The following is a 23,352-nucleotide window of genomic DNA, read 5'->3' on the forward strand; positions in this document are numbered from 1 at the left end:
AGTCCCTTCCCCTGGGGTCGCCGCTCGCCACCCCCCAGCTCTGGGCACCACGGCCCCTCCACCAGTCTCCCAGCCGCTTGGCTTCCTTCATGATCTGTAGCTGGTGGGAAAGGCACGCCATGTGGGGCCCAGCTGGGGCTTGTGCTTCCCATGGGGCATGAAGCCGCTCCCTGGCTGACAGGCTTCTAGGACCAGCTCTGCCCCCCACTCCCAGCTCTGCCAGTGCCCCTCAGACCTGACCCACAGCCCCCTGCTCTCCTGGCCCTGGGCTCCCCCCAGCTCTGCCCATGCTCCTCACTCCCACCCTGCAGCCCCCTGCTATCCTATTGCTCCATCATCCCTGCTAGACCCAACACCCCCAGTCCCCTGCCCTGGGCCTGTCCTTGTTCCAATCAGCTGCCCCCTAACATCCCTGCTCCGCTGGGACAAGACACCCCCCCCCCCAAGCCACTGACCCTTGTGGGGAAAAGGAGCTGAGAACAGCCCTTGCACTGGGGCATTAGCAGAGAAAAGCGTGTGTGGAGCTGCAGCTAGTTTGTAACACAGCAGAGCATGTGTGTGGAAGCCTTGGTACGCTGCAGCACATCAGTGTGTTGGCACTGAAATACCGCCACACACCTGTGTGTGAGACAGAGCGCAGAGACACTCCACCACACCAATATACAAACCTGTCACACATTCCCATTTGTGGCGCTGTGTGGAAACACTGCAATACCACAGCAGTGTGTGTGTGTGTATAGAAGAGAGCAGCAACAAACCAATGTCACAACCTCCTCACCCATGCTCCTCCTCTGGTTCTGGAAAGTTCTTCACAGCTGGCTGTGGGTGCATTGTTGTGATGTGTATATTGTTGCACTGTGATTTGTGTGTGCGCATTGTTGTGGCATGTGTTTAGTGCTGCAATGAGTGTATTGGTGTGAGGGCTGTGTATTTGTGCATATGTATTGTGGTGTGTGTAGTGCTGCAATTTGTGTGTGTGTGTGTGTGTGTGCACATTGTTGGGATGTGTATTTTTGTGATGTGTGAATATTTGTATGTGAGTGCATTGTTATATTGTGTGTGCATGTGCAATGTTTCAGTTGCAATGTGTGTGTGTTATCGCAATGTGTGTGATGGGTGTACGTGTGCATTGTCGCAATGTGTGTGATAGGTGTGGATGTGTTCATTGCTGCAATGTGTGTGATGGGTATGTGCACTGTTGCAAAGTGTGTGTGTTTGTATTGTTGCAATGTGCATTGTTACATTGTGTGTGTATGTGTGCATCATTACAATGTGTGTGTGTGTGCATTGTTGCAATATATGTGATGGGTATATATGTACATTGTTGCAATGTGTGTGATAGGTGTGTGTATGTGCACTGTTGCAACGTGTGTGTGTATGTGCATTGTTGCTGCAATGTGTGCGTGTGTGTGTTGTTGAATGCGTGTGATGGGTGTATGTATGTGCACTATTGCTGCAATGTGTTGCAATGTGTGTGTTGTTGCAATGCGTGTGATGGGTGTATGTGTGTGCATTGTTGCATTGTGTGTATGTGCACTGTTGCTGCAATGTGTGTGTTGTTGCAATGCGTGTGATGGGTGTATGTGTGTGCATTGTTGCATTGTGTGTATGTGCACTGTTGCTGCAATGTGTGTGTTGTTGCAATGCGTGTGATGGGTGTATGTGTGTGCATTGTTGCATTGTGTGTATGTGCACTGTTGCTGCAATGTGTGTGTTGTTGCAATGCGTGTGATGGGTGTATGTGTGTGCATTGTTGCATTGTGTGTATGTGCACTGTTGCTGCAATGTGTGTGTTGTTGCAATGCGTGTGATGGGTGTATGTGTGTGCATTGTTGCATTGTGTGTATGTGCACTGTTGCTGCAATGTGTGTGTTGTTGCAATGCGTGTGATAGGTGTATGTGTGTGCATTGTTGCATTGTGTCTCTCTCTTTGCGCATTCACACGTCGCTGCCTCCCCGCCCCAAATGCAAAATAAAATAAACTTTCCTTCCCCTGCTCACTGGCACCCGCTGGGTTCCCGGGGGCGGCGACCCGCTCCCCCCAGTCCCGGGGAAGCCGCCCGGCCGCTCATCCCGCTGCGGGGGGACCCGACCCGACCCGAGCAGCCCAGCCCGGCGATCGCTCGCTCGCTCGCTCCGCGCCCGCTAATCCCCGCCGGGCCGCCCTGGCTCCTGGCCAGTGTCCTTGAAACCGACCCAGGTGGAAGCGCGGAGCCGGCGCCGGGCTCGCCCCAGCCCCGCTGCCTGCACTCGGCCATGGGCTGGGCGGCTGCCCCTGCCCGGCGGGGCCCGGGGCACCGGAGCTGACGGAGCCGCCGCCGGCCGGAGGGATCCGGGGTCTCCCCCCCCGCTGGATGCGGCCAGCCCCGAGCGCGCCGCCGCTATGGGCGAGTGGACGATCCTGGAGAGGTTGCTGGAGGCCGCCGTGCAGCAACACTCGACTATGATCGGCAGGTGAGCGGGGCCGGGCCGGGCCGGGGGGGGGGCAGCATCCCCCAGCCGCCCGCCAGCGCCTCCCGAGAGCCGGGGGCTGGCCACGGGAGAACGGGGGGGGGGGGTCTGGCCCCTTGCGCCCCCCAGCTGTGGCGGGGAAAGGAGCTGGGACCCCAGGGGCTTCCCCCCCCCTTCCCGGGCGGGGCGGGGTTGCTCAGTGTAGCCGTGGGAGGGGAGCGAATGTGCACATCCAGCTGCCTGCAGAGGCCGTGGGTCTAAGCGGGGGAGGATGCTGGAGTTCTGGTCCAGGAGCTGGAGGGGGTGGGGGTAAGAGCCTGGGGAAGGGGAAAGCCCGGACTCCTGGGTTCTATCCCAGCTCCGGGCTGGGAGCGGGGTCTAGTGGTCAGAGCACAAGTCTGGCACCAGGACACAGCTGCTGTTTGAGACTCTGCCCCGCTGAGTGACCTTTAGCAAGTCCAGTCCCCTCGCTTTGCCTCAGTTTCCCCCTCTGTACAAGGAGGACAAGGCCCCAGGTGCGTGTGAGAAGGGGGGGTTGGAAGACAGAGGGCTGCGAGATCCTGGCCGGGGGAGGTGTTATCCGTGCACAGAACAAACCCAGCACCCATCCTGCACTGCTGGGGGGGGAGGAAAAGCAAGTGTGTGTGAGAGAAAACCAGCCTCCAGCCCCCTTCCAGTGGGACCTTCCCATCCCCTGGGACAATATTCTGGGGATAAAACTTCCCCTTTGGGTGGGCAGATTATCCCCGCCCTGCCTGGCGGGGGGATGCTGGGATCCGGGGGCCCTGTTCCAATCCCCCGCTCTCCCCGCGGCTCGTTGCAGGCAGAGCTAGCCAGTGCCTCCTGCCACCGTCTCTTGCTGTCCCCTCCCGGGCAGGGCAGACGCTGACATCGCAGCTGGTGAGAATGGCAGACACGAAAGCCTGTGCCCTGGCTCCAGAGGTCAGCCAGGGACAACAGGGCACAGAGGGGAGAGAACCCCCACCGCCAGCCCTGGCACAAAGCCCCCGTGGTAGTGAGGTGGGAAGGAAGCTGAGAGGATGGCTCTGGAGGAGGGATGTGGGGCGGGCATGGGGCAGAGGCGAGGGATGCAGGCAGGAAAGGTTCCGCAGAGCTGGGTGCTCAGTGCAGGGACTGGGGCTGGAGGGGAGAGAGGCAGACTCCAGGGCGTGAGATTCCCAGTCCCACACGTCCCACAGCTGCAGGGGCCGGTCCCCAGGCGGATCGCTCTCCGTCTTACGATGGAGCCTGGTGGCTGATCACGCTGCCGATTCTGATCCGAGGGTCTGGTTCAGCCCAGGGGCCCGTTGGCTGCATGTTCCGGTCGCCGCGGAGGTGCTAGGGCTGGGGCCGGACCATGGGACCAGGTCGGCAAGCCGGGCGCTCGCTAAGGGAGCCCGGTGCATTGGTACCATGGGGGGTGAGGGGAGCAGCAAACACCATCTGGGCCCATGCAATGTTTTAGGGCCCCTGGGCTGAGCAAAGCAGGATCGGGCCTGAGATGAGAAAGAGGGTCCTGAGCAGGACACAGCTGGGCAGGGGGTCTGAGCAGGAGGCTGTGGGGGGAGAGCATCCAGCTCAGAGCGGGCATGAGCAACCCAGGGATCCCTTGGCACCTGCATCACTCTGGTATGTGCTGCAACAGACCCCTCATCCCAGCCTGCGGGGCATCTTGTGGGGTCGCTATAGAGGCATCTACAGACCCTGGCCGAGACCGTGGGTGCCCCCTCAGGCAAGGCACTGCCCAGACCCCCAGCCAAGACAATCCCTGCCTGTCACGGGGCCCACTCACCGCAAGCGGCGCCTCCTCCTGGACACTCTGGGGATTAGCTCTGGCCAGGCGTTGCACCCTCCTCTGGCAGTGTCCCTCCCCTCACCCCACAGGCCCCTCGCTCCAGGAACCGCAGCCTCCTCTTCGTGTCTCAGCCCTCTGGCCGGCTCTCTCCACGGCTCTCCCTTCCTGAGGGGGGGTATCAAAATCCCGCTATACAGAACAGCCACCTTCCCTTCGCTGCTCTGCCTGTGCCACTCCCCCCAGGGGCTGGCAGGGGAGCCTGGGTCTTCCCTGCAACCACCTTCTGCTGCTAGCTCCCTGGCTTTATACAGGCCCCTCCTGTTCCTGCCCAGCTGTGCTTTGTCTGATTAATCAATCCCTGCCCCCTGGCTCCTCCTAATTGATTCTCTCAGGGCGGGTGTGGGGAGCATGCCCCCTCACCCTGCCCCATAGCGCTCCCTGCGCAAGTAGACAGAGGAGGGATTGTTATACCCATTTTACAGCTGGGGAAACAGGCACAGAGCTGGCGCGTGGGGTCTGTGGCATCGCTGGAAACAGAAGCCAGGGATCCCGTGCTCCACCCCAGCCTTGATGCCCAGCTCTCTGGTAACGCTGCCTTCAGCAGCTGCCCTTCCTCTCCGCTTGGTCCAGGGCCAGAGCGGGGCTGTGCTCTGGGCCAGGCAGGTGCGTTGCCGGTTGGAGTGGGGTGCTGCTGCTGGTCCCTGGGAGGCAGCAGCTCCCCCAGCCTGCGTCAGGGCACAATCCAACGCATGGCGGCCCGCAGGGGCCTGGTGGGGCCCTGTCTCCCAGAGCCGCTAGGGGGCAGAGAGGTGCTACTGGTGCAGGGCGCGGGGCCAGTGCTTCAGGAGAGGGGCGTACATGGAGGACAGTGTCTGGTGTCCTGGATGAGGGCCTGTCCCTGGCATTTCACTGATCAGCTTCCATTAACGGGCCCCTTGGCATGGTGTATTGTTACATCGAGGGGGAGTGGGGTCTAGTGGTTAGAGCGGGGGGCTGGGATCCAGGACTCCTGGGTTCTATTGTGACTGCATTTCTGGGTGGCCTTGTGCAAATCCCGGCCGCTCTGCCTGACTTGGTTTCCCTGTCTGTGCAACGGCTCTAGCGGGTCCCTCCTTCAGGGGCTGCGGGGATTGATCCCCTGATGGGTGAGAGGCTCACGTGCGATGAAGGGAGCCAGCCAGCCGGGGTGCCGGGGATTTGGTGGGCGAGCTCCGCTGACCATCGGAGCAGCGTGTCGTGTGCAGAAGGACACGGTTGGTTGGTTAAGGCCCTGGGACTCAGGGAGCCAGGCTCTAGTCCCCACTCTGCCCCGATTCCCTGGGTGATCCTGGGCAAGTCCCTGCACTTCCATGGGCCTCAGTTTCCCCAGCTGTAATGTGGGAGAATGATCCGTCCTTTGTCTGCTTAGACGGCGTCAGTGAACTCTTTGGGGCAGGGACTGTCCCCCGTGGGTCTGTGCAGCGCCTGGCACAAGGGGGCCCTGATCTTGGTCAGGGTCTGGGCAGTGCCTGGCAGAATGGGGGCCCGGTCTCGGTGGAGTGCAGAGGGAGGAGATGCAGTTGAGGCCGCTGTCTGGTCACAGAAAGGCTACCCGACGCCCTGGAGGATGTGGGTTTCAGTCCCACGGGGGTTCACGTGTGCTGCCCTCCCCCTGCTAGCTGGGGGACATGGAGGAGGGGGTGTTGCTGGGTCCACAAGTTCAAATCCCCACACAGGGTGAGCTTTGTCTTCCACTGAGTGAAGCCTCCTGCCTCTTTGGGGTTTGCTGGCTGAGGTGCTCCGCCCCAGAGGTAGCTGCACTTTAGGGTTGGGCGTGAAAGGCCTTAGGGAAAGGGGCAGCAGATGCGTTTGCCACCGAGAATCAGAGACCCAGAGGTGTTGGTCCTTCTCCCCGTTCTGGCTCAGACCCCCCCCCGTACCTCCCTCAGAACAGGAGCGATTTCTTAAACGCCTGCAGGTGCTTTGGGATCTGAGGTGTGATGGTTGAACTCCCCCCACCCATCCCCAGTGGGGCAGGGGGGAACAGCTATTGTTGCCCCCTTGCCCAGATTTGTTGGGTCAGGGGATTGTGTCACCCCCACACCTCCCAGCCATTGATTCTGTTCTCCCGCAAACAATTCAGCCCCACGTCAATTCACTGCCCCACACCATCAGTTCTGCCTCTCCCCAGCCTCACCTGTGCACCTCCTGGCATTCTTTGGGTCCCCCCCCCCCCCAGCCTAGGGTTTCAGCTGGGGGGTGACATCTCTGGCACCAGGCAGTGGCTCTGCAATGGGGTGTGTTGGCTGTGGGCGGGGCCCCCCCTGTTAGCACCAGCTGGGCTGGGTAGAGGGGGCAGGACTGATGGCTGCAATCGCCCAGCGCTGCTAAGCTTTCTGGTGCCCTGGACAGTCACCCCCAGCTGTTTATCCCCAGGCATTAGAGACCCCCGCCATGCTCTGCGTTGCACCTCTGGGGCAAGACATTTGGCGGGGATGGGGGGGTGGGCAGGGTTGTAAATATTGAGGGAATCTCATGCCATGAATGGGAGATGGTAAACGTCAGGCACCCCATTATACACAGAGGGAAACTGAGGCACAGGGGTGGGAAAAAGATTTTGGCTGGAGATGTTACAGCACGAAAGTGACAGAGCTAGGAATAGGAGTCAGGAGTCCTGGCTCCCAGCCCCCTCCCCTTGCTCTAATCAATAGACCCCACTCCCACAGCTGGGATAGAACCCAGGTGTCCTGCTCGCCACAAGCTTCCCCCTGCCAGGGCTTCTGACGCAGCACGGGCGCACTCCCCTTGCCGCGCCCAGCTGGGTCCCTCCCCGTCCCTCCCCCCACAGGATCCTGCTGACGGTGGTCGTCATCTTCCGGATCCTCATTGTGGCCATCGTGGGCGAGACGGTCTACGAAGACGAGCAGACCATGTTCATGTGCAACACCCTGCAGCCCGGCTGCAACCAGGCCTGCTACGACAAGGCCTTCCCCATCTCCCACATCCGCTACTGGGTCTTCCAGATCATCCTGGTCTGCACGCCCAGCCTCTGCTTCATCACCTACTCCGTCCACCAGTCGGCCAAGCAGCGGGACCGGCGCTATTCCTTCCTCTACCCGCTGCTGGAGAAGGAGGGCAAGAAAGCGCGGACCGTCAACGGCCTCTTGCTGCACAACGCCGAGGGCTCGGCCAAGGAGGAACCGGACTGCCTGGAGGTCAAGGAGATCCCCACCACGCCCCCGCGGCCGCCCAAGAGCGCCAAGGTCAAGCGGCAGGAGGGCATCTCCCGCTTCTACATCATCCAGGTGGTCTTCCGCAACGCACTGGAGATCGGCTTCCTGGCGGGCCAGTACTTCCTGTATGGCTTCAATGTGCCAGCCATCTTCGAGTGCGACCGCTACCCCTGCGTCAAGGAGGTGGAGTGCTACGTCTCCCGGCCCACTGAGAAGACGGTTTTCCTGGTCTTCATGTTCGCCGTCAGCGGCATCTGCGTGCTGCTCAACCTGGCCGAGCTCAACCACCTGGGCTGGCGCAAGATCCAGACGGCCATCCGGGGTGTGCAGGCCCGGCGCAAGTCCGTCTGCGAGGTGCGCAAGAAGGACCTCTCGGCCCTGGCTCAAGGGCCGCCACTCGGGCGGACCCAGTCCAGCGAGTCTGCGTACGTCTGAGCCCTGGGGCAGCGCCACCCACCCGCCAGGCGGCCTCCCGGTTTACAATGCAAATGCCAGTGGATGCTTCTCGATCTCCCCCCCCCCCCCCCAACCAGGGCGGGTGTGTGTGTGGGGGGGGCACGGCAGGTTTGCTCCAAGGGCTGAATGGGGGATGCAGCCCCCCCCCCAGAAGACAGTCGGGGGGGGGCCTCCCGGCTCCAACTCGGTTTTTAAAAATATTTTATTTATTGCTTTTCGGAGTCTTCCAACATGGTGCAAGCAGTGTGGGGGGTGTGTCCTGGGACTCGCTCCCCACCAGCCTTTTCCGGACTGGGAACAGCCAGTGTTAAAAGGGGGGAGGGGTAATGGGGGGGGGGGGGAAGAAGTGGGCAGGGGCTGGTTTTGTTTCTGCAAGAATAAATGGGGGCCAGATCTTGGCTCCCTCCTTTGCCTCAGCCCTTGCGCTGTAAATAAAAGAGGCCGAATGCCATTGTTAATAATGTTAAAAAACGACAGGGCGGTCGATGGCGCTGGGCTGCAGCGAATGGGTCTTGGGGGGGGGAGGCTCAGTGAGGGGATGCCCCCCCAGCAGTCAGGGCTGACCCCATTGCCCCAGTGGGGCACTATGGGTTACTGGGCTGCAGGGGAGTGGGGCTGGGATGGCTCAGTGGTGGGGCGCCCCCGACAGTCAGGGCTGGCCCGTCGCACTGCAGCGTCTCGGGGGGGGGGGGGGGGACGGGGGACGACGACGACAGACGGGCTGGGGGATGGCAGGCGCGACCCTGCAGAGCAAGAGGGCATCTGTTGCTGTTTGTGCTGGTGAAATGCTCCCGGGTGGACAGCTCCTGGCTGCCAGCGCCGCCCCCCCCCCGCTAGAGATGGGGGGCTGGGAAATGGGACTGCAAAGGGGACCCCCAAAAACACCCCCACCAGCCCCCCTCATTCCTGACCCTCCAGCTGGCCCAGGCCCTGTTTTCACCCCCTGCTCCTCACATACCCCCGCCCCCCCCTTGGGATTTGCAGCTCTTAATCTCACTAACAGCTCTAAGGCAGGGAAGGGGGCTGAGCCAGGCACCATCTGGCCACCTCCCGCCTGCCCCCCCCCCGCCAGCCCCCAGGCACTTTGCATGTATTGGCGGAGGGGGTGGGGTGGCTGTAGCTAAAGATCCTGCCCTGGCCAGCATGGATCTCAAAGCACCTCAGTGGGTCACGGGGGCGAGAGGGTCATTAGGGGGTTGTTCCCCTTTGCAATCTTCGCCCTGGCATCAGCCCCACCGGGCTCTGCCCTCCCACCAGGGCCTGAGCTGCGGGTGGGTTTGTTTGGTTCAACCAGGGTGTTTTGGGGTAGCAAGGCGCGGGAGGTGAAATGCCACCAGGGGTGGGGGTGGGGGATCAGTTTAGAGGGAGGCGCAGGAGAGGATTATTCAAGGGCAGGCACAGTGCTGGGGGGGGATGGGGCTATGAGCCAGGACACCTGGGTTCTGTCCCTGGCTGTGGGTAGGGTGAGGAGTCGGGCTGGGAGCCAGGATGCCGGGGTTCTATTCCTGGCCTGCTGAGGGTTCCCCCCCCGTGACCCCATTGACCCCAATTCTCCCTCAGTGACCCCAGCCCCACCCCCATGAGTCCCATGTGGCCCTTCACCCACCTGTGACCCTGTCCCTGAACCCTCTGGCCTCCCCAGCGGCCTGCAGTGGGGCCAGAGGGGATCGCCAGCACCCCAGTGGGGGCAAGGGGTTGGAACAGGGCCAGGGACTTTGCTGGGCTGTTGTTGGGTTGTTTGTGTGCGTTGCAGTGGTGCGTGCTGGGGGGGTTGTTTGTGTGTATTGTGGCTGTGCTCACCAGGGTGTTTCTGCACATTGCGGCTGTGCGCGCTGGGTGTTGTCGTAGGGTTGTTTGTGCGCGTTGCGGCTGTGTCCACAAGGGTGTTGTCGTAGAGCTGGCTGTGCGCTGCGGCTGTGCCTGCTGGTGTATCCTCATGGGGTGCTGTGCAGTAGCAGGGTGGGGGCAGGTTTGTTATTGTAGGGTCTCTCGCCAGTACACGCAGCTCTGACCTCCGGGGCCAGTGTATGGCCACAGCCTGGTCAGGGGCCGATGGGCTCCAGGGCCTGTCTCAAAGGCATTGGGGCAGCAGGACCCACCAAGAGGTGGGGGGTGAGGGAATGGTAAAACCCCAGGCCCTGCCCCACACGGTGGGGGGGGGGGGGGTGTCAGACAGTTACACCTGGGGCAGGTGGAGGGAGGGAAGGAAGGACAGACGGATAGCTAGACGAATGGATGGAGGGTTCCCAGAGGGAAGCCAGGGGCTCAATCCCAGGAGGCAGAGGGGTGGGTGCTAGGGGAGGGGTGAGCAGGCCAGAGCCCCTCCCCCCAGGACAAGCCAGGGCCCAGACTGGGGAGGGGGCAGGTGGGTGCAGCCAGCCAGAGGGTGATCAGAGCACCAGCCCCCATAAAGATCCAGGTTCAGGGGGATTACACATGGCCCCCTTGCTGGGATCCCTGGGGGTGGGGCCGCAGCACCAGCTGAGCAGGGACCTGGCACCAGGGCAGCAGCCCCCCCCCCCGTTCATTAGCACCCACAAGGTGGCATGGAGTTCATAGTCACGCCTCTGTTAATAGCGCCCCTGGGCCCCACCCACCACCAGAAAGTGGGGCAAGCAGGAGACCAGGAAAGGGGGGAGGCTGAGGGCTAGGACGCCTGGGTTCTCTCCCCAGCTCTGGGAGAACAGAGGGGGGCTGGGGGTGAGAGCTGGGGGGGCTGGGAGCCAGGACATGGGGTTTCAGTTCCCATCACCATCTCGGCACAGGGCCAGCAGGAGGGGGGCCCAGAGGGAGGTTGGGGGCTCAATGCCAGGAGGCAGAAGTGGGGCTGCGAGGGGCGGGGTGAGAAGGCCAGAGACCCCAGACCCAGGGGGCCTACGAGGCACAGCCTGGAGCTAAGCTGAGCCGGGGCTGTTTCTATTTTGGTGGCAGCCAGGGGAGGCTGCGGCCCATGACAGCGAAACTGCATTAGCCGGCCTGAATTATGCATGGGAGCCGGGCGGCTGAGTCAACACATCCCCAGAGCCAGATGCTGCAGGCATGGGGGGGGGAGGGGGCGAGCTGCTGGCCAGGCAGGAGCTCACGCTGGTGGGGGGGGCCAGCCTGGGGGTGGGATCACCCTGGGGTGGCAATAGACCCATCAAAGTTAGAGGTCTTCAGCCACTGTCCCCACATGCCAGCCAGGGGAGCAGGGGCTGGCCCTGGCCCCACCCAGATTCCAGGAAGCAGAGCCGTAGCGCTGCTGCATGACAGGGGGAAACTGAGGCAGAAAGCAGGGAAGTGGTCACATGTATGGACAATAGAACCCAGGAGTCCTGGCTCCCAGCCCCCTGCTCTAACTACTAGACCGCAGCCCTCTCCCAGCCCCCAGGAGAGAACTCAGGAGTCTGGATGGTTCTTTCGCCCCCCCGTGAGGGTCCAGGCCCAAACCCAACTAGGCCATTCCCAGCTGCCTGGCCACAACCATTTGTTATTGTAGGGTCTGTTGTAACGTTGGTGTGATGGCCCTGTGTAAATACCAGAGGCTTCCAGCAGTTCAGTGCCGGCACTTGCCACAATGCCCCCCTCCTACCTCCCTAACTTGCGTCTCCCAGCGCCGTGCCCTGGGACACGGGTCCAGCAGGACCCAGGGAAAGGCAAGGCAGCGTGGCAGCAACATGCCCCATGGGGGATGCAGCCAAGAACCCAGCCCGGGGCCCCTAGCGGCTGCTGATGCACCAGATCTGCCAGCATCTGTCCCCCCGCTGACCTCACTGCAGGAGGGGTGGGCTAAAAATAACTGGGCCTCCCAGAGGGATGGAACCAGGGCTGGAGACATGGGGGGGGGGCCTCCGGGCGCCAGGACTGGGTCTATGCAACAAGGGGGGGCTCAGAGAGCACCAGGACTCCTGGGTTCTCTGGGTAATCCAACCAGCAACGGGGCTATGCCAAAATGGTCCTCCCAGTGGCAGAGCTGGGGAGAGAACCCAGGAGTCCTAGCTTCTAGCATCCCTCCCTGCTCTACCCACTAGACCCCACTCCCCTCCCAAAGCTGGGGAGAGAACCCGGCAGTCCCGGCTTCCAGCCTCACTCCCTTCCCCGCAGCAGGAGCCCCATGCTCGCAAGGACCCCGCCTCGGGCTCCCAGGACAAGGGCAGCGGGGCTGCCTGGCAAAGCTGACAGCACCTGGCTCCCACGCGCCAGGCAGGTGCCATGGTGGCAGCGGAGGCGGCGTCCAGAACAGCTGGAAGGGGGAGGGCGCGGCTCGGAACAGAAACCAGATGTTGCCAAACCATGCGTGTAAAATGCCAGCCCCGCAGTGCCAGCGTCTGTCCCAAATCTGGTTGTGGTGCCAGCGGGCAGCTGCCATCCAGGCCTGGCTAGCAGCCACCTCCCCCCAGGGATGCACTGCCCCACATTTCCCGAGCTGGATGCAGAGGCAGGGAGCGGCCCAGACGACCCCCCCCCCCGCCGAATTAATGCTGGGCGGAGAGAAGCTTCTAATGCAGCCAAGGCAGGGCCGAGGGCCCAGCCTCACACCACACACTCTTGGCAGGTGCCCAGCTGCAGACGGGAGCCCAGCGATGGGCATTCGAGGCAGGGGAGAGGAACGGGGGGTTCCAGGCAGGACTCGGGGGGTGCTAGGGGCTCACGCAGGATTTGAGGAGTCAGAGTGGCAGAGGATTTCCAGAGCTTTAATAACGGTTGGTACAAACGGGCGGCACCAGCGAGGAATTCAGCACCTACAACCTGCAATACAAAGCAGAGGGTGGTTAGGGGGCATGGATGGGGGGGGGGTAGGAAAGGGGCATTCGGGGAATCTCACGCTGGCCTCCCAGAGACAGGGTCCTTTATCCCCAGAACGGCAGCGGGGTAACCCCAGGGGGAGGTGCCGGTGTTGGTGCCCACCCCCCAAACGTCCCCCACACACCGCCCCAGCCCTGTGTGCCACGCCGGGCCCGCCCCCTCGCTCCCCACTCACGTGACTTCGCGGAAGGCCCTCTTCTCCACGTACTTCAGGCGGTATTTCCTCTTGAACCTGGGGGGGTGACAGGGAAAGGGGAATGGATCCCGGCCGTGCCAGCCCACCCCAGGCAGGGCGGGACCCCAAGGAGTGGGGTATAGGCCCCGCAAATAAACCCGCTGAGCGAGGAGGAACCCAGGATGTGCCCCCAGCCCCCCCCCCCCCCCCCGAGTTAAATCCCTAACGCCCCCCAAGCCAGAGTCTCGGACCTGATGGGGATGGATGGGGGGTGGAGCCCCCGCCTAAGCCGCCCCCCCCCCCCCCCAGTGCTGGGTCCAGGCTCTCAAGGCACCCCCCTACCCAGGGCTAGGGGTAGAGACGCCCGCGCTGCCCCAACCATCCCAGATGCCAGCCCTGCTGCGCCACAGCCAACGGGCGGAGACGCCTCCCAGCCCTTGGGAACATGGGTCAGGGTTCTCCCGCCAACCCCCCCCTCGCGGAGCAGGCATGGCCTGCCAGACACCGTGGGGCGCTCCCGCTGGGCCCCCCACCCGCCCCTCTGCTCACTTGGCTCGCTCTCTGGGCTCAATCAGGTTCCTCTTCTGCAGGCTCTTGAACCGGTCCCGCAAGACGCTGCCCTCAGGCTGCGAGAGACGCGGGCAAAGCTGGTCAGAGGCGGGGGGCGGGTCACCCACACGAGTAAGGGGGGGGGTGGCCCCCCTGAAGAGTTCTAAAGAACTAAGCTACCCACCGTCAACCCCTCCCCTGCCCTGGGGGGCAGCTGGGACCACCTCACCACGCGCCCCAGACCTGGGAGGCTGCAGTGCAGCTGGGACCCGCCCCCTCCCCTGCCGCCCCAGACTGGGAGGGGGGCGCTGTGGGGCAGCCAGTTCCCATTCCACCAGATGCTCCATCTGCCCAGGCCCCCAAGGGGTTGTGGCGCCAGGCGGTAGCTGTGACTTCGCATCACACCAGCTCCTCACGGACGCTGGCTCCTGGGGGGCCCTGGGCACGTGCTGGGGGGGGAGGGGGGGAAGTCTGCACGGCTGGACCGAGGTCCCTGAACTACAGCTGGCGAATGAGCAGGGGACGTTGCACCCTGGGCACCAGCTGGGGGCATCGATGCTCCAGCCCCCCCATCATGGCTCAGCGAGGGGCCCCCAGCCACAGTAGGGTTGCACAGGTGAGTAGTGATCAAGACAGCGCAAGGGGCTGCCAAGGCGGGAGGGGAAGAGGAGGCACAGGGGTCTCTAGACCCGGCACCGCAGCTGTTCCCAGGGCCAGCCAGCATCCTCGGCACGGTGCTGGCTGTGTGAAACCCGTGCCATGGATCTGTGCCAGGGCCCGGCCAGCTGCCCAGGCCACGTCAGCAAGTGCAGACGCAAATGTGCAATTAACGTGGGGGAATCTGGCTGCAGGAGGGAGGGCAAGGGCTGAGTGAGCTGTTGCGATGGTAACGGAGCCATCCATGGGCATGTCCCATAGCATGATGAGCTATAAACGCTCATGCTCCTGGGCAGGAGCAAGCTGCCAGGCATGAGGGTCAGGCAGGAATTCCCTCTGTGGGCAGGTTATCCCACCTGACACCGGCCCCCCTCGGAGGCTGAGACTGGACTGGACAGATGGGAGGCAGTGCCCACTGCGTGGCTAGCCTGTCTGTTGGGCCGTGCAGGACGAAAAGGGGGCTACCTCTGGTGCCCTCAGTCCCCAGGTCCTTCCCCACTGGGCAGGGCCCGGGAAACCCCGGGTGACCTTCACATTCCCAGCCTGCACGGCTGTGAATCCTCGTAGCGCAAGGATGGGTCTCATCATCGGGCACCAGCAGCTGCTCCGCCCACCAACCACTCCTCCCCCAACAAAATACCGCTGGTGGGAAGAGAGGAACCCAGGAGTCCTGGCTCCCAGCCCCCCCACCCTGAGCAGGCAGCCTGCGGCTCTTGGGGAAGGCACCAGAGCTGCAAGCGGCAGATGGTCCGTTGAAAACCCGCGGGGCGGCTGGGGGCATCACGGCAGCACACAGGGCACCGCAGAGCTAACGGGGATCAGCCTCTGGCTTCCACTGACTGGGGGGGTCCCATCTCTGGGACCCCCCCGATCCCCATGGGCACCAGCAGCTGCCCAGGCACCCAGGAGATGAACATTGCATGCGCACACACCTTCAGCGTCCGCAGGGACTCGGCCAGCTCCATGCTCAACTGCACCTCCAGGTCGGGGTCCTCGTACCTGCCCGGGACAGACCCCGGGGGGAAGGGGTTAGAGAAGGAGCAGCTCCCCACCCGTGCCTGTACCCCTGAACAGAGCCCCTCCCCCCCAGCCGGGAACAGCCCCCTGCGCCTCATGCCCATTTACGTGACAGCCTGGCACCCCACGGACCCCCTTCATCTCAGGACCCTCTTGATACCCCCACCCAGCACGTTTTCAGTGCCCCCTTCACTCCCCACCTGGCACCCCCCAGCTCTAGGCGCCCCCTTCACCCCATGGGCCCCCTCTCTACCCTCAGCTTCCTGTTGTACCCATGTACTATACCCCCCTTAGCACATCCCTTCACCCGGTCTCTGCACACTCCTGCCCTGTCCCCCCCAGTGCAGCCTGCTCCCCATTATACCCTCCCGGTGCCCGGGGTCCCCCCATGCCCGTTTTGCTCTGTGCCCGCCATGCCCAGGGGGACAGACACCCCACCCCCCCGCTCACTTGAGCCGGCCCAGCCGCCGGGGCTTGGTGGCCTCGGCCAGTCTCTTTGCCAGCCGCGCTCGTCTCCTGCGTAGCAGCTCGGCCTCGCGCCGCTTCACCTGCAGCCGGATGGAACGGAGCTGGAAGAGCTCCTGGCGCCGGCACCGCGCCGCCTTCTGCCCCAGCCGCTGGGCCTCCTGCAGGGATGAGACCTGGCGTGAGAGATGTGCCACCCTCCACATGGCGCCTCTGGGGCCCAATCTGCATGGCGCTGCCCATCCCCGCCAGGACCCTGACGTGCTGGTCCCCAGACACCTGCTCTAACCACTAGTCCCTCCCTCCCCTGCCACAGCCAGGACAGAACCCAGGAGTCCTGGTCCCCAGCCCCCTGCTCTAACCACTAGACTCCACCAGAGCCAGGACAGAACCCAGGAGTCCTGGTCCCCAGCCCCCCTCCCTAGCTACCAGTGCTGCAACTCCCCATACACAGCAGCTGATTGTCCCTCCTGAGCGATCCTTCCCCTGCGCACCCCCAGAGTGGGGGGACCCCGGCATGGGCGGCGGGGTGCAAGCTGAGGACTCCCGTGTGGCCCCGCGGCTAAGCCAGCGCAGCGAGCAGATGGCCGGCGGCCAGGCGTAGCAGATGGCCCCATGCTGCAGCGCCGAGAGAATCCAGCTCCCTCTGGCAGGGGCCCGGGAGGCTGCAGCTCGTTACCCTGCCGCTTCTCAAGGGCAATCTGCAGCCCCAGTGGGGTTGGGGGCCTGTCCCCCCTGAACGGGGCTGGGGAGCCCCACATGTGACTCTACGCCCACAGGGAGCCCTGCACTGGGGAAAGGGGCCCCAGATCCTCGGGGTATCCCAGGCATCGCCATGGGGGGATCACAGCCAAAGGGCCCTGGCCAGGACTCGTCACACCCGAGCCAGCTGCCATCAGCCGGTCGCTATTGACCAGGATTGGATTATACTGGGGGGGTCCAGGGGCCATATCCCAGCCCCCAGTGCAAGCAGAAACCCAGGGGAATTAGGCACCAGGGCTTTGGCTTCCTTCTCCCTCCTGCGCTGCTGCTCCGTTTTCTTCTCACACAGCGGGGCCGGAGGTGAGGCGACCGCGGGGGCCGGGGGCTCCCTCGGTGCCTCCTTTTTGTCGCCCTCCTCGTCGCCCGACTCCTCGAGCAGCCCCTCACACTGCTCCCGGAAGGCCGTCTCCTGCAGGCAGAGTGAGAGAAACAGCAGTGAGAGGCGAGGAGACAGACGCAGCCGGACTCGGTCCCCACCACCAAGAGGGGAGGGGAGTGAGGAAGGGGAGTGGGGTCTAGTGGTTAAAGCAGGGGAGCTGGGAGCCAGGACACCTGGGTTCTGGGGAAGCAGGGTGGAGAAAACCCAGCCCGATTTCCATCCCTATTACATCATTGGAGCCGCCCCGCCCCTGAGGCTGGGGGGGCGGGTGGCAGGGCAGGGAAAGACCAAAGCGCCCAGGGGGAAGAGGGGGCACGGGCTGCAATACCCAGATTTCTAGGGGGCTTTGCAGAGGGCGGAAGTCACCTGACCTTGAGCTGCCAGAGCTGAGCGCACCTGGGACCCGGGGGACCTTCTGGGGGACCCCAGAGCTACCCAGGCGGGGGGAGGGGAACATGGGACTCAGCAACTGGCAACGTGGAGGATGAGGGCCCCTCTCACGCCAGCTCCTGGTGCCCTCCCCGGGCAGAGATTGGGGGGGTTCCCCGGCACGGGGGCAGCCAAGTGGGATGATCGACGGCTTCCCGTGGGCCGGCCCATCCCCTTAAAGTGACCCCCGGCTGCAAGGCAGAGCCGGATTAGCAGCTAAATAAACCAGGCATCGGGTGGGTGGGAGGCAGCGGGGGGCAGGGCTGGATATGTGCCCCTGCGCCCCCCGACTCCCAGGAGCCCCCCAGGCCAGCTCAGCATTGCCTGGGTTTTCTGCAGTGGGTCAATGCCCCAGGCTCCCCAGCCCCGTAGCAATGCCACCCCCGCCGGGGCCCACGAGCCAGGCAGCCAGACACTCACCTGGGTGGGGGCCTCGGCCGCCGTGGGGAAACGCAGCTGCCTCTCCAGCTTCTCCTGGGCTTTCTGCCGCCGGAGCTCCACCTCGTGGGCCTGGAGCAGCAGCGCCTGGGGGGAGATGTGGGGTCAGCCGAGAGCCCCCCATGTACCCTAGCAGGGCCCTCGAACACCCCCCACGCACCTACACGAACCACATCGCCCCCCACCATCCCTCCGCTCCATGCATCGCTCAGAGAACAGCCAGGGCAAGCGTGGGCACGGGGGCTCCGGCGGGCAGCTCCATGCCCCCTACCTGGTGGGCCTGGAAAGGGGGGTTGTAGGAGCCCCCCGCGGGGATGACTTCCACAGCTGGCAGCTCCGACGGCTTCTTCTTCAGCCTGGCTGGGTGCTGGGAAGAGGAGAGAGGGGGTGAGACGGGCAGGAAGGGCCCAGCTGCCAGCACATGACACCACGTGCCCAGTGGGACCCAGCACTCACCCTGACTCTTCGCTTCTTGGTCTGCTCCAGGAACCAGGCGTCCTGCCCAGCCAGTGCCCGGTCTAGCGGGTCTGCAGGGAAAGTGGCAGAGTTACCACCAGCCGCAAAACGTTACAGCCCATGGAGACAGCGGGGCCTAGTGGTCAGAGCAAGGGGGGCCGACGAGCAGGACTCCTGGGTTCCAGGACAGGAGGGGAGGGGAGTGGGGTCTGAGCAAGGAACAGCGCCAGGATGCTTGGGATCTTTCCCCAACTCAGAGAGGGGAGCACAGCTTAGTGGTTAGAGCGTTTGAGGGGCAGGGGAGGAGACTAGGACTCCTGGTCCTGCTTGGAAGGGGAGTGGAGTCTGGTGGTTTGAGGCGGGTGTGAGGATGGCACCAGGACTCCTGGACTCTTCTCCCATCTGGCAGTAGGGTCTAGTGGGTGTGGGGTGGGGTGACACCACCTTCCCTAGGGGGAGCAGGGTCTATACAGTGGTTTGAGATCTGTGAGGACATGGCAGGAGAGACCTGGGGAGGGCCCCCAACACCTCCACATCCCACCTCTCCACCCCCCACTGTCCCCGGCATTCACAGCTCTGATGGGCTCTGGGAACCATTCCAGCCAGGCAGGACAGCCGCGCGCAGGGGACATGAGTCTAGCCAACTCGGAGATTGGCTGCGGTCGGAGGAGGAGGGGCTCCATTTCCGCAGTGAATTTGCTGGGTCTCAGGCAACCCCCAGCGAGCTGCCGCCTGCAGCAGCCGGGCCTGGGCCCCAGTGGGCATGCTGAGCGTGGGCTGGTAAGGGCCAGGAGGATCAGGCCCCTGGGTACAGAAGAGATCCCCTACCCCACCCAACAGCTACTCCCTCTGCTGTGGGCAAGAGTGAGCATGGGGAAAAGTCACTGGCCTAAGACAGACAGTGCTGACTCAGCCAGGCACCCCCCCAAGATGGGAAGCCATCACTCTGGGCTGGCTTCAGGCTAGAACCCAGGCGTCCTGGCTCCCAGTCCCCCCCACCACCACCACCCCGCTCTAACCACTAGATCCCACTCCCCTCCCAGAGCTGGGGATAGAACCCAGGAGTCCTGGCTGAATGCCAGAGCGAGGCTGGCAAGGAAGCTGCTCAGTTCTGCTGCCCAGGTTCTTAGCCAGGGTTTTCTTGCAAGGTGACACCAGTGCTGCCACCTGCTGGGGAAAAGCTGAGCTGTCAGACACTGGGCTAAGACCCCACTCCCCTCCCAGAGCCAGGGATGGAACCCAGGAGTCCTGGCTCCAGGCCCCGCACAGAAGCACTAACGCGTGCTCTCTCACACACACACACGTTCTCTGCTTACTTGCGTCCGACCAGATGTCGTAGAAGCCCCTGGCAGGCTCGGGTCCCCCACCCTCGCCGTGCGAGGCCTCCACTGTCGCTGGCCGTGCCTTCTGCAGCCGGGCCTGGAGGAGGCGCTGCTCTCTGGGCACCACACCCTGCTGTGCCAGCTTCTCCTGCAGCCGCTGCTTCCGCTTCAGCTTCTTCCCGTTGGGGACCTGATGGGCCAAAATGCTGCCCAGGGGAGCAAGAGGGGATGAGGGCGCGTGGCGTCCCTCGGTGCTACCAACCGAGACCTCCCTCCCCTCCCTGAGCCTGGGACAGAACCCAGGAGTCCTGTCTCCCAGCCCCCCAGCTCTAATCCATTAGACCCCTCTCCCCCCCCCCCCACAGCTGGCAAGAGAACCCAGGAGTCCTGGCTCCCAGCTCCCGCCAACAACTAGACCCCGCACCACTTCCAAACCCAGCACCCTCAGCTCTGCACTGCTATTCACCCAATTCTACCTATGGGGAAACTGAGGCCCAGGGAGGCTGAGACTTGCCCAAGGTCCCCCAGGCCGTAACCACTGACCACCCTTCCTCTCCATCACAGTGAGCAGATCCATTGCTGAGCTCCCCGGGTCCCCTCAGAGAGCAACCATCCCTGCTCCCTGCAGGCGCAGCAGCCACCTTGGCCCCTGCACCCAGGAGACCGAGACCCACTGAACGCACCCCACAGCCAGAGACGTCGCTAACGTCCCACCAGGCCAAGCCAGGCCCGCCCTGCAGCCCACGTGGGACACTCACTCTTTGGGAGGGGGCACCTTGGAATCCGGCTGCAGGATGAGGTCTATCCGCAGGGGCTTCTCTTTGCCTTGGTTCAGCTTCCGGTCTGGGGCGAGGAGGGGAGACATGGATGGCCAGCCAGCCACGCGCTCTGCAGCACCCCCGACAAGCGAGGATGCTCCAAAAGCAGCCTCATTCACGCCAGCCCCAACAACGTCCACACAGGACGGGACGCGGTGTTTCCAGCCTGGCTCACGGAGCACAGCTTCCAACAGGCGCAGAGCCCAATGCGCCACCCGCAGCCACTCCCCGCCACAAGACGGGAGCACAGCTGGAGCCCATGCAACCCTGGAGCCCCCTTCTGGCCCCTCTCCATTACCCAATCTGATCTCCTGCAGCACCCGGTCCAGAGAATCCTGCCTTGAGCCCACATCTTAGCAATACCCCGCTGCCCCCTAGGACCCGCCGTACTTCACAAAGGTGGCCAGTATCATTAGCTCTGTTTTAATGATGGGGAAACTGAGGCACAGAAAGGCTTATCCAGCAGCAGGGCTGGGAAGAGAACCCAGGTCTCCTGAGTCCTAGTCAAGTGCTCTACCCACTAGCCCACTTGGCATCTTGTAGGATTCCTACATCCAGCCCATAGCTTGTGGTTGAGCTAGAGTGTCCTCACGGCCCCCCAGACCCCGCTTTGCATGGCACTAAGGGCTCTCTCTAAGCCGCTGCCCGGTTTGCTACACAGGACAAGCGACTCAGCTCCCGAACCAGGGCAAGGTTTACCGAAGCTGCCCGTGATTTTGGGGGCCATGATTCCAGACACCTTAAGGGGTGTCTGCAATTCAGTCCCCCTTTAAGGCACTCCGTGAAATCACACATCACTTCTGAAGGCTTTGGCCTGCAGCTGCCACATACTAGAGACGAGGGCTAGAAAACAGCTTTCAAAGCTGCTAGTGGGGTTACGGTAGCACCTAGAGGTCTCAATGGCGATCAGAGCCCTGTTGCACCAAGGGCTACACACAGTCCCTGCACGTTACAGATGGGGAAACTAAGGCACAGAGATACAGGGACCTTCTAGGGTCACCCCAGGTGGCTGTAGCTGAGCTGGGACTTGAAACCCGATCTCCTGAATCCCAGCCCAGGGCTTAAACACCAGGCCAGCAGGGAAAGAGGCAGTCACAGGGCCAGTTCCCCCTCCCCACAAAAGCCAGACTCAGCCCTGCCCCGCAGGGACCCTCCCCCAGCAGCAGAGCAGATGCTGAGCTGGGGCCCTGGGGCCCATTCCTGAGGCAGCCCCTCTGTTAAAGCAACCATTGCACTCTGAGGGAACCTCCCCCCGGTTTTGATGGGGGGGGGGGGGGGAGGAACCACTGCTGCCCTGCTGCCCCACAGTGCTGGGACCCACAGGCCCTGACAGCGAGTGGGGCTATCTCCCCCATGGCCCCTCACCTTTTTCCTCACTCCCCGTGTCCAGAAAGAAGAGGCTCTCGTCCGGCTTCTCGGCCACCAACCCACTGGGGAGGGAAGAAGAGAGATGCCCTGTTACTCCCACATGCTGATATGGGACCAACAAGGTCCCGAGCTCCCCTAGTGGGTCCAAAATGCCCCCATGCCCTGCCCCCCAGTCCAGACCATAGATGTGCACCCACTGCACAACTCCCCCCATCCTCACCCTCACACCCAATCCCCAAGTGTCCCCCATCAATTCCCCCCTCGCCAGCCCCCACCCAGCTTCCCATTTTCTCCTCCTCCCCAAGCACCCCAAATTCTCCCATCCACCCCAATCTCTAGATCCACCCCCTTACCAATCCCCCAGTTCTTACCCCCCCACACTTCTGGGCCCCTCCCCAACACCCTCCAGTCCTAACCCAGCAGGCCCCCTGCCCTCCTGCCCCACACTTCTCTCCACAAGGGCATCTCTACCCACACCAGCCTTCCCACCCCCAAGGATCCTCCAGGTCTCCCCCCAGCCTGCCCCCAGGCTCCCAGATTCTCCATTGCCTCAAAACCCATGAGATCTTCTCCAGCCCCCCAGGCTTCCCCCCTCCATGTATCCTCCCTTCCTCTGAGCCCCCCGCAGCACCTGTCACCCCCCCCTCTCGTGCCAGGACCCCCCAGCTCACCCCACATCTCCCTACTCATCCCCAACGATCATTGTCCCGTCCCAGCCCATCTCCCCCCTTCCCAGAGCTCCAACTGCCCCAGCTTCCTCCCTCCTCTCCCCCTTCCCAGCCCCCGCCCCGCCCGCTCCCTGACCCCCTCCCCCCAGATCTCCCTCCCCACTCCCGGGCCCTCTGCCCCCCTCCCATTATCATCCCCCCACCGCCCTGCCCCCTCCTGCTCCCCAGCCGCCCACCACCAGGGCCCCCCCCCGATGGCCGCCCCGCGCCGCACCCGGCCGCCCGCTGCTGCAGCCCCACGTCCTCCAGGAAGGCGCCCAGCTCCCGGCCCAGCTCGGCCTCGGGCCCCCGCCATCGCTTCCAGCTCTTCTTCCGGTTGCGGTTGCCCCGGACCCGCCGCTTGCCGGGGGCGCCAGGATCGCGGGACCCGGCCCGAAAGCCCAGGAAGCCCGAGGCGGCCGCGCCGCAACGAGTCTCCGTGGGCGCCGCCATCTTGGTCAAGGAAGAAAGCGCAGGACCGGAAGTGCCAGGTAAACTACGTCCGCGTGTTCCCGCCATCTTGGTAAAGGAGAAGGGGGAGGGGGGGAGCCGGCTGAGGGTTTGTATCAGCAGATTCACAATCCCTCTTCCCCACCCAAAGCCCCGTTTTCCATGGCACCGCTGCCCCCTTTCCCGAACAAGGGGAAACTCGGACTAAGGCGCGATTCTTTTTTTTTGTCGCTGGTTAGATATTGGTATCAGCAGATTCGACATCCAAACCCATCTCTGAGGCTGCTGAAGAGACCCAGCAGGCTGCGCTGGTTAGGGATGTGGAGCTGAGGAAGGAGGGAGGGCTAGTAACACCCGGAGTAAAGCGGGGAATTATAGGGCTGTCATTACACCTCGCAGCCTGAGCCCCTTCCCAGTTACATGGGTGTAAATCCAGTTTCACACCCCCGCCATTTCCCTGCAGGAATCCAGATTCCCAGGTGGGAATGCAGATTCATATTAATCCCCTATATTTCCAGGTGTAAATCCAGATTCACTACCCAGATTTCTAGGTGGGAATCCAGATTAACACCCCAGATTTCCCAGTGGGGATCCATATTAATACCCCAGATTCCTGGGTGCAAATCTAAATTCATCCCCCAAATTTCCAGGTGGGAATCCA

At 63.2% G+C, this 23,352-nt stretch overlaps 2 protein-coding genes across 2 annotated transcripts; one reads left to right on the plus strand and one right to left on the minus strand.

The window, feature by feature from the left end:
• Positions 1-1,993: 1,993 nt before the first annotated feature.
• LOC137158794 (gap junction delta-2 protein-like) lies at positions 1,994-8,422 on the plus strand. Its single transcript, XM_067556688.1, has 2 exons — positions 1,994-2,454; positions 7,074-8,422. Exons 1-2 carry the CDS (start codon positions 2,384-2,386, stop codon positions 7,891-7,893), a joined length of 891 nt encoding a protein of 296 aa, XP_067412789.1. The 5' UTR covers positions 1,994-2,383; the 3' UTR covers positions 7,894-8,422.
• Positions 8,423-11,957: 3,535 nt separating this feature from the next.
• Positions 11,958-22,721, minus strand: NOP53 (NOP53 ribosome biogenesis factor). The gene is made up of 13 exons (XM_067556687.1): positions 22,477-22,721; positions 21,532-21,596; positions 20,107-20,191; positions 19,343-19,554; positions 18,027-18,097; positions 17,842-17,937; positions 17,553-17,657; positions 16,557-16,733; positions 15,548-15,723; positions 15,013-15,079; positions 13,424-13,500; positions 12,875-12,931; positions 11,958-12,642 (listed from the first exon to the last, which is right to left on the minus strand). Exons 1-13 carry the CDS (start codon positions 22,692-22,694, stop codon positions 12,636-12,638), a joined length of 1,413 nt encoding a protein of 470 aa, XP_067412788.1. The 5' UTR covers positions 22,695-22,721; the 3' UTR covers positions 11,958-12,635.
• Positions 22,722-23,352: the final 631 nt, after the last annotated feature.

This window comes from Emydura macquarii, unplaced genomic scaffold (assembly GCF_026122565.2).
Source record: "Emydura macquarii macquarii isolate MOO-44397 ecotype Brisbane River unplaced genomic scaffold, CSIRO-AGI_Emac_v2 contig_1790, whole genome shotgun sequence".
NCBI classification, from domain to species: domain Eukaryota; kingdom Metazoa; phylum Chordata; order Testudines; family Chelidae; genus Emydura; species Emydura macquarii.

What these genes read in the sequence shown, in the direction of transcription:
- LOC137158794 (XM_067556688.1), top strand. Translation starts at nt 2,384, where the DNA reads ATGGGCGAGTGGACGATCCTGGAGAGGTTGCTGGAGGCCGCCGTGCAG. An exon ending in CACTCGACTATGATCGGCAG is followed by an intron (nt 2,455 to 7,073) that starts GTGAGCGGGGCC and finishes CTCCCCCCACAG; the next exon opens with GATCCTGCTGACGGTGGTCG.
- NOP53 (XM_067556687.1), bottom strand. Translation starts at nt 22,694, where the DNA reads ATGGCGGCGCCCACGGAGACTCGTTGCGGCGCGGCCGCCTCGGGCTTC. An exon ending in CGACATCTGGTCGGACGCAA is followed by an intron (nt 18,098 to 19,342) that starts GTAAGCAGAGAA and finishes CTTTCCCTGCAG; the next exon opens with ACCCGCTAGACCGGGCACTG. An exon ending in CGGCCGAGGCCCCCACCCAG is followed by an intron (nt 16,734 to 17,552) that starts GTGAGTGTCTGG and finishes CTCTGCCTGCAG; the next exon opens with GAGACGGCCTTCCGGGAGCA.